General features: G+C 41.8%; 1 protein-coding gene across 1 annotated transcript; it reads right to left on the reverse strand.

The window, feature by feature from the left end:
- Positions 1–242: 242 nt before the first annotated feature.
- Positions 243–3752, reverse strand: LOC115058220 (leucine rich adaptor protein 1-like). Its single transcript, XM_029525531.1, has 4 exons — positions 3716–3752; positions 2580–2795; positions 1830–2014; positions 243–1287 (listed from the first exon to the last, which is right to left on the reverse strand). Exons 2-4 carry the CDS (start codon positions 2763–2765, stop codon positions 789–791), a joined length of 870 nt encoding a protein of 289 aa, XP_029381391.1. The 5' UTR covers positions 2766–2795; positions 3716–3752; the 3' UTR covers positions 243–788.
- Between the last annotated feature and the right edge of the window lie 6762 nt (positions 3753–10514).

Raw genomic sequence — 10514 nt, forward strand, 5'->3', positions numbered from 1 at the left:
TTGAAGCATATAATTTAGCAAGGTTTTTGATTTTAAAAGTGTTATTTGTAAGTGTTATCTGTTATTCTTCATGTTCACCTGTGGACTGGTGTCACAATCACAAATGTGCAAAATGTTAGGGCATAAAAATTTTTCTCCTGCATACACCCATTAATACACACACATTCATTCATTCATTTCACCTGATTGGGTTGAAAAACAAAAGCATCAATGAAGATAATTTACATCTTGTTTATTATTAAGCTCATTGTTGCATAACAGTTGAAGCAGGGCAGCTGCACTTTTGAAGCCCTCACTATATCTTCTTGTTTCTTAGTAACCACAAAGCTCAAATGTGAAGTGCGTCAAGACTGGACTTATATGAGAAAATAAGCGTATGAAATATTTAACTATTGTACTGGCCTGATCAATAATTGCATTACACGTACAATAAAAGGAGAATGTTTGTCGTCAATGTGATAGATTTGTTGTATAGAAAAATCTAATTTCTAGTGTATAGAACATGTTCACCCATGAATGGAGGTTTCTATCATATCTGTATAGAAAAACTATTACTTAATTAATTTAATTACTTATTTTATAATGTTGTTTTGAAATCATGAAATACACACTGATAATAAAAAACCATAATCATACAGGGTAAAAAAAAATTCCCTGACATAGAGACATCGCTCTTATTTTAATACTTAACTGTCACTATGAATCAAAGTGCATTTTTAATCTCACTGCATTACTGCCAGCTAGAGTAACTTTTGAGGTGTAACAGCTTCACTTGTGCTTACAGAAGATCATAAAAATGTCACATCATCCTGGGACTCCACCCAACACCACTGAGCATCATACCCCAACAAAAACGTCTCGCTGCTAGGCGCACTGTCCTCATCCCCCAGCATCTTATCTTGAGAGTCTTGGAAACTGTCCTGAGGCAGACTGCGCTCTCTGTGTCTCTGCTCTGACTCATCCATGTTGATAAAACTACAAGCATCCACCTTTTTTCTTGGTCTGCTCGATCTGAGCAAAGCCCTTTTGATGGTACCAGCTTTGATGTCTTCCAACGGACCTGTGCCCATGTCCTCTGGTTGTGACTTTTGTAAATTGGCATGAACCAAACCATTTGCAGGGTTAGACAAAGCCAGACCCTGTGCGCCACGTGTGGAAGCTCTGTCTCTGCAGCTAGAAGGACTGGAGGGTCTCGCTTCAGTTGACTGAGTGCTCAGCATGTCAAAGTAGCTCTCGTGGGATGAATCGCCATCATCAGTGTGAGGGCAGGCGGGACTCAAGCTTTCCCTGTGGGAGTAACACTCAAAATACTGAGCCTACTACAGCCAGCATGATTTAGCTAAACGTTTTTCAGGGGTTTTGTTTCAAATTCATAACCACAAACAGAAAAAAATTCAGTGGCAATTTACAAATTTACATCTTAGAAAAATTTTGGTCTCTCACTTGAAAAGATCACTGATTGTTATAAGCATACAACAACATGAAAACCTAGCAAAATACAGGACATATAAATGTATATAAACTTCCTCTAAAATATGGAATAATTTACTTTGTAAACATTTTTAAAAAGATGTTCAAGAGTATGAGAGGGCTGCTCGTTTTCTTACACATATTTTTGTGATATTCTTTGGAAATTACACATACATCTTGAAAGTTTACATTTATGTTGTTCAAAACACAGAGAAACAATTGCTTTGATTAAGTCTGTAATGGATTTAATGGTTAATATTTTAATGTTTGTATATAGTGTTACTTTGTATAACTTAACATAAGTGCAGCTGTTAAATGAGAACAGACTCCTACACACTTGACAAACTAACATCCCTCACCTGCAGGGGGGCCCCGGTGGCCCCTGCTCCTCCACAGTGACCAGGCTGCTCAAACTACCCGTCAAGCTACTGCCTCGACTAAGCAAGGCTCCCCGCTCCTCCATCAGCCAACGCATCGCCTCAATGCCCTCGTGCACGGCCACCAGCTGTCGTAGAATCCTCACATCTGCGGAATGAAGCCACCTCTGCGTGGATGGCATGGGGAAATGATTAATTCATGCAGGAATACGGTGAAGTGAAGTGACTGGAGCGTGTGTGCACAATATGCACTTTTCGGGCTTTAACTAAGAAGGTCGGGCCCTTTTTGCAGCTCCTCCACGGGGCTCTTTTGGATTTGCAGTCCCATTGAATGAACATTGCCTCCAGCTCCAACCCTGTGTGTCCGCTCATTTAACTACAATGCAGGGAAGAAAGACATTAGAGGAATGAAGGTGGAGCAAAGATGATGAGCAATGAGCAGAGGAATCCAGCCGGAGCCTGTAGCGTGAACGGAGGTGTGGTGGAGGTGCAGGTTCCTGTCATTAGGAGTTACAGTCAGCGGGTGAAGGGGCTCACCCTATTTCGCTGTTGTCAGTGAGCAGAGGTGTGATTGATAAAATAAAGTTTCAAACTGTGGACAGATGCACGAATTCACACTCAAACACAAACTCTGACTGAGTCAATAGGATACAATTTTGTTGACTTCTAAGTGAGCAAAAGAGACACACGACAGGCGAAATGGAAAGCTGAAGAGACAACAAAATTGTTTACCATCTCTTGTTTTAAGCTGCTGATCTTGTCAGAGAAGCTGAGCGCAGAAACGCTGTCTCCGCCGACATCAGGCCTCCAGCCGTCTCCGCAGTCTGCAGCGTCCCTCATCCAGGCCAAGAGACTCTCTGGGGTCTTCCTGCCGACCTTAGCCTCCACCTCTCTCAGCTCTGGGAAGTCCTCTGCCATTGCTCCGCTGCTGGGTCTCTGTCCTCTGTCCTGGCTCCGGATGAAGAAGAATCTGTGCTTAAAATCACTCAACCTGTCCAACTCCCCTGTCTGTTCCTCTGTCTCACACACTTACACGCACATATACACACTCAACGACAACACACTCTATATTCCTGAACACTCCACAGTAAAGCACAATCCTGAATGACAAACTTCGGCGCAGAAGCGCAGAACGAGCAGTGAAAACGCTGGAAGTCTCACTGACAGCTGTCAGCCATTCACTCAGCCGAGGTATTGCTGGTATGTGGCCCAGAACATGATGCTGAAAAGTGGAGAATGCTGTTTGTGTGGAACAATGGCATGAGTCTGAGCTCCACCTGCGAGCTGCAGCCGGTGGAGGGATTATATATCCCAGAGGTGCGAAACGATGACTTCCTGCCTGTATTGGCCTGATTAGAGTCTAATCAACACGCTGTCACAAGCAAGTCAACAAATTAAACGTTGATTGCATCACATCAAAAACAAACAAACCCACACACAGTTTGTCTTATGACCCGTTTATGTCTTATATTCAATCATGTAACCATCTTAAAATAAATGTGACTATGTGACTATAAATGAGCCAGTTAAGCTACAGTGTAACTGTACTTATATATAATATATAGGAGATGTGCACTGGCTATAAATGTGGATCAGCTGCTATTTCAAATATATTAATAGCGACATAATCTGGATGAAATAATGTAAAGTTCCTGGCTGTTATGCTTTTGTGTTGTGCTGTTCTTACTTCCAATCCAAAAAACTAGTCAAATTTAAGTGTTAAAAAGAAATAATGTAAACTTCCTGTTGAGGGAATAAAGAAAAACCAGCTGTGATCCCACATAAAAGGCATGCAATATGGAAAAAGAAAGTCTTCAAACTATTAACAAACAAAAGTGAATTCTTCTAATTATGATAAAGAATCCTACCTTTGCGCTGCAAACACTTTCAGGACTCTCCAAAGAGACTGGGTGGAGGCAAAGAGGTCTGTATTTGCAATGAGTCCACAATTAGACACAGAGACGGACTAAATAAGCTTCAGACATCTGCCACCCACTCAAATAGATTATTTATTTTTATTTGCCTGTCAGCTCACCCCATATCACTGCCTTTTGAAATCAGGGCAACAGATATGGGAGCCTCATGTTTCATGTGATGAAGCTTAGAAGCAGCATAAAGTGTTTGAATAACAGATGCTGATTAAACAGACTGAGATGGGGGGGGGGGAATCTAACCCTAACCGCAAATAAAAGTTCTGCGTTATCAAAATGGGTAGCAGCTATTTTTCTGGGGGGGTTAAAACTAGTCACAGCAGAGGGAGACAAAGACTAATGCACCACAGAGAGTCAGCTTGCTGCCTCAATCTCAAACTCATCTAATCAACATGCCGTTAACAGTTTGCATGTACACATAAAAGAAGTGAATCTGGGAGATTGTCAGAAAAGGAATATTTGAAAAACTACTAAAGATGATTGCGGGCATGTTGTAGAGCAGTTTCGTAAAAAAAAAAACATTGTGTGTCCCACAAATAAAACATATCATATACACAAACAAATCAACATAAGAAATGTGACAAATACAAAGAGGTTGGGTTTGGTAACATGTTTGTGCTGCACTTGGTTTGCAGTAACAATGAGTTATTGATCTTACAGTAATATTGGTTTAAAGCATGAATCATGAACATCATCACACATGTGATTTAAAAGACAAACATTTTACCAGCCCAGGTTTTACCCCCCTCAGTGGGTGACTTCACTGTCTAGAGGCTCATAAAATTCAATCGCTTCTACTGTGAAATCTCAGCGGAGCAATAGAACCTCATGCCCTCTGCACGGAGCTGTGTTACACTGCACAGTTCCCAGGTGGAGAAACGTGAAGCAGGATTTTGTTGCAACAAAAACATTTTCTTTGTCCATTTCAAATAGGAATCCGTTGCTGTTTGGATTACTGTCCACATGCAAACTGAGCAGGACAAAAAGAAGAATTTATCTATCGTTGTTTGCTCTCTTTTCTTTTTTTTGTGTAGTTTCTCAGTTATTCAGGTCATAGTCTGCAGAAGTTGAATCTAGGGCAACGGGACTTGGTTGTAGATTCTTGAAAACGTAACACTTGATGAAGCCTCTTGGAGAAGAATTCGTCACTTCGGCTGTTGGATGTCAGTCTACCAGTGACATCCAGGTCATTTTCTCATATTTTGAGCTGTAATATTGTCAACAATTTCCAAGAAGCTGACAGAGTTTCGACTGTAAATACCAGAAAAGATACAGCACCAGGGGCTAAACCTAAGGCAAATCTAAAAAGCAAAGGCACGTACAGACTTACAAAGCCAAGGAAGAGATTAAATAAAAAAGGTCTTACACATGAACAGAATGGAGACAGGAATCTTACAGCAGCAGTTAACGTCTGCGCTTTAAAGCTCTGAATGGACTGCCCCTACTTCTAATGGAGATTGAAGGAAACATTAAAATTTCCCCCACACTCGCTCACCCCCAGGACATCTGCTCACACTCCGATGTGGCTATCAATGTTTGTTTGCATTTTTTTTTCCTCCAACATGGCCTTTAGATGGCAGCAGACCTTGCGCATTTGTCAGCGCTGGTACAGATGACGGCATTCTCAGTCATTGAGCAATCAAGCCTGATTTCTGCACCTCTGGGATTTCATTCATTAAATCTGTTTTCTTAGGAGGACAGATAGAGTTTCACCGAAGAGCCTCTCAAGCTCACAGAAAGCCTGAAAACTGAGCCCAAGTCAACACTATGAGGTCATCTCTTCTATTTGAGAATCATAAAGAATATGTTTTTCTGTAATTTTATAGGCCATTAATTGTTCGAATTTCTTGACAAATAGGCTCACCTGCTGCAAGCACACGCCATGGCTTTATCCAAGAGAAGCATTGCACTGAAGGAAAACTAGCATTTTCAAAATTTCTGCATCTTTTCCTTTTTTTTTTTTTTTTTTGTTTTAAAAAAACCCCAAAAAACTGAACAAAAGGCTAAAATGAAAAGTGGATCAAAAAAAGAATAAAGCTGGTTACTGCATTGGGGGGTTCAGAGCAGCACTGGCCTGAGGTCAGCGTTACATGAGGTAGGGGGTAATCATAAAAATGTTTCACACAGAATGAATTATGTTTTTTATGAGTCAGGGCCTCTGACTTCCACTTTTAGGGAAATCATAAAGTTATACAAACATTAAAATGTGGATACCACTGAAAGGCCAGCATTATGAGCAGATAAGCTTTTATTGCATCTGTTCGTGCAATTAAAACATGATTTACCATGATTCATAACCAGGATATGGGGTCTATTAGGGGAGTTGCCCTAATTTTTTGCCAAGCCACCTGACACATGTCAAGAGCAGAGACAGATATGAGACCGTGTTCATCGATGTGGACTGCATCCATCCTGGATAGGATGTTCAAGCATCCTCATGGTGAAGACTGATCCCTTCGGAATAAAGTGCTGTGTGTATTTCCATGAGTTGAGCCGATTGTCAGGAAAGCAGCATTACAAATGAGGGTACTGGGCCAGGAAATCCTTCAGGTTCACATGGCCTCCTGAAGGTTCTCACGTGCACACACTGCCTGTCAGGGAGGGTGGAGAGGGGGCACCTGAATTTTTACAGCACAAGTAGGCCCAAAAGCATCCAGAGTTTTCTGCACATTTTCCAAGATAAATAAGCTAAATGGAAATCAACGCACGTCAAAGACAATTGGAGAACACTTATCTTTTCCCCAAAATCAAAATCAAAATCACAGTATTGAGCTGATAGCACCTGTCCTCAGAAATGCCTTCCGAGAAAAGGTTCCTCATTTTGTCAAACACATTTATTAATTATGCTGCTGAGATTTAGACTGATGGCACAAATCTATCTCCATCAGCTGCCTAACTCAGCTTAGTACAAAGTCTTACAACTTGTGAAGCATCATGGTTTGTTCCAGAAGTTTCGAAATCTGGCTGTGAGCATCTCCAAACACTTTGTATTTCTTTGTTTAATCTGTTTAGTTAAAGTATTTCCGGGCATATCTAACAATGGGGCACACAATTAAAAGAGAAATAGCTAATAACCGCTGGTGTGTGTGTGGATTTTAAGTGAGCTGATCATGCTGCACTGTGCATCTGTTTCCATTTAGAAACCTACTGTGCGATTGAATGAGTGTGGGAAAGTAATGGATCTCATATGCATGGAGAGGCCCATTTACATCCTGTAACTGTGTTGTGTTTATTAAAGGCATAGAGCACACATCCTAGAGCTGGGGATCCAAATAAATACAACATTTACAGTGCATGAGAGGCGTACTATGAAGAAGCCACAACCTACCAGAGAGAGGGCTTACCAACTCCAACTTACCAATTCCCTCAACTTCCAAAGGGCATGTTGTAACGTTATATACGGAGGCATAAACAAAAACAGAGCGCCCACAGTTGGCAGGCGTTTACGCAAACAGAAACATTGCATGCTGTCTGACTGCAGGCTCATCAACAGATTCCGACGGCATCGAACTTTGTTGTTTAAGCAACAAAAGTGCTGGTGCCTTGCCTGATCGAATACTTGATAGGAAAGCCCAGAGGAGCCCGTGCCAGAGGCCACAGGGGGCAGTAGATCCTAAGCACATTAACATTCCTGAATAAATAACCCCAGGGATTGTTATTGTGGAGACGTTAAACAGGATTTTCCTCCCAGAGCCCAGGAGAACGGCCAGGCATCACTCTGGTGTTTTCCATCGCCCCAGGTTAGGAGCAGCTCAGTTTTTTTTTTTTTAAACCCTTTCTGTCCCAAATCTCTAAAAATTGCAGAAATTGCACCACATGAAAGAATTTAGAAATTCTGCTAATGCAGTGAAGGCTTATGTTTCAATATGACATAAAAGAATAGTGCAAGTCTTTGCATAGTTACTGAGATACGTATGTTTCCATCACTGATAGTGTTTATGGGTAAACCAAGAGCCTATCTAGTCTCCAAATGACATCACAGGCTACACCGAATTAAAGTCATCAGTTACATCGGTTATCACTTTATGATCATCAGCAGCTCAGACATATGAACACGCTGTCTATACGAAAACACCAACACGCAATCAATACCAGCAGAAACGACATTGGTCTTGTCATAGAGCTGTCCGAAAATACATCAGCAATAATCAGTAGGCTGCAACTATAGACAACTATAGATTTTAGAACAACAGTGATACTGAGCGTAGCTCAATACAAATACCACAGGGAGAAAAAATCCAGACAACGATGTATCTCATTTTAACAATTACTATCAATGCACACAGCAGAAAAGAAGAAAAACTCAAAACAAGGAGCTAAAAGGTGCTGGATTGCTCCATATTGCTGAAAACAGGTTGGGGGTGGGGTCATAATATATAAATAATATACTGTTATTCATTTATACAGTACATCCCATCACATGCTGTTGTTTTCCTTGGAGCTGGTAATTACTTTAATACCCAGTTTTTTCTCGACATTTGAAATGTCCCATATTTAACCCACGTTAATTATGAAGGCAAAGGCTTCCCATCAAAATACACGCGGCCACTTTTTCAGATGGTGCTTTCATTAGTTTGAACTTTACTTTTGATTGTCGTTGTCCTGCAGACATTACCAAGCAGTCACATTCTTCCGCAATTCTTCCGTCTACAGTCTGATCAAACTGTTGGATATGCGGCTATATTTTTTAATCACCACTAAATAAACCGTCAAACAGCTGAGTAATGGATCCAAATGAAATGCAAAACAAAGAAATCCTGCAGTTTAATAGCTCCTCCTCTGCTGCAACAGGGTCTGTTGCTGCCAGGTTCCTGAAGCCCTCTCCCCCTCACTTTCTCTGCGCATGATGTGGTGCTCAGGATAGCTGGGGAAGAAGCAGAACAGGATTCCTCTGCATCAGCCTGCAGCTCTGTTATAGTACAGCTTGAAGTTTGGTAGATAGGAGCGAAGCCCGCCCTTCCCCTCCCCGGGTGAATCACACATTCCTGATGCTGGAGGTCAGAACTGAGGGAGGACTATGGCTGCAGACACGCTGAGGATTGTGTGAAATATATAGGCCTACAGTGGAGGCCGAACGTGTGCGACCACTGTGTTTTTAGGGCTCGGGAAGGCAATCTGTAACTCATCTTTCCCTGAGTTCATTGCCTGAAAGGTCATCGTCAAGCACCTGTCGAATGACATAAGAAAGAAAGTGAGCAAGGTCAAAAGTTTTTGGCTTGATTCCAAAGGCAATATAGTGGTATATGAAATTGAAGGTAATCACAGAGGGAAAGTTATGCCCCATCTTTCACTTTGGTCTTTCTTTTCTTTGCTCCATCTTTCTTTCCTGTCACATGCTTCCCCCTTCTGCAGTTACTCCAGTTACACCGTGAGGCCTTGTATGGGAGTGGGGGGTAGCTAGAACATACATATACAACATTTACATTTAACTGACACATCACATGTTTGTTATCTCTCCATTACCTTATGGCTTAAAGGCCCGAGGAAACATGGATTTTTCTGGATGCTGACATGGTGATATCAACCAGCACAGCCGACCGCCACGCAACTCCCCATCACAGATACCGAACAACATGTGGCATGAAAAGATAAAGAGCTTCACCGTGCGATGTTGCTGTTCTTTCAGCAAATTGCTGCCTCTGCCAGGTTAACATATGGAGAGTATCAGAGCATGCTGCTTGCGGGGGTACGATGAAGTCAACGTTTGTGTTCTGTCAGCAGTATATTCTTCTTGGTCCCTTTCCCGTGGGGCTCCTTCACACACATATGGGGGTAATTTGCGCAAATCCTTCAGCACTGAAAGAAGTAAGAGGAATTGGCCTTGGGATTTTGGGGTTGGAAATCAGTTTGAGAAGTTGGGACCAGGTGGGTATAAATGTCTTTGTGAGGAGAGTGAGGGTGGGGGATGTGAGACATTGTGAGAGGTTTTTAAAGAGCTTCAGCTTGGAAGTTGCAACATGACTGTATAAACAAATTGAAAAAGACATCAAAATCCTCAACATGCTGCAACACAGAGGTCTCAGCCTCTACAACTCCCAATATATGGTGTCACGGGAAAGGGTGCAATGGAATCTAATGTGAAAGGCTCTTCATCAGGGGAATATGTTTGTCTGTCGTAAATGAAATGGCAGCCAAACCGTCACATGCCCTATGAAACACAGTATTTTTTGAGCAAATGAATCATTTGGTCCAAGGTCGGCCACTGGAAAAACAAACTCATCCTCTGGGGGCCGACGATATCTGCAGTAATTTCTTTCACTTGTTTGTTTTTGGTATTGATATTTTTAACTTTACCCAATAACAATGCAAGAGCAAAGTTCATGGAGCAGTCAAAATGACAAGAAATCCCCCTCTGGGGATCTTGAATTCACAAAATAAATTCTCTGAAATCCTCCCAATAGTTTCAAGTAGTTGCGAAGGCTTGGAAATCCTTTACTTGCTGAAGTCCTCTGGGCAGCATGAAGGCGCTGAATAAATTCCTTCTAATCGTCAGACTGTGGTTGAATAACTGGGGTCGTCCTCTGTGGACCATAAACATTAAGAGCAACTTCTCCAAAAGCCCAACTATATGTCGTGGAAAATGTTTTGACCTGGTAGGACGGGTCAGTGGGAATAATGGAGCAGCAAGAAACGTCTTGATTCCCTTTTTTTTCTTTTTCCTCTTTTGGCCTTTGCTCCTATTTGGGGTCACCACAGCAAGTCAGCTCTTTGACTTGCGTGATTGAATCAGCTGCAT

Source organism: Echeneis naucrates, chromosome 17 (assembly GCF_900963305.1).
Source record: "Echeneis naucrates chromosome 17, fEcheNa1.1, whole genome shotgun sequence".
NCBI lineage: Eukaryota > Metazoa > Chordata > Actinopteri > Carangiformes > Echeneidae > Echeneis > Echeneis naucrates.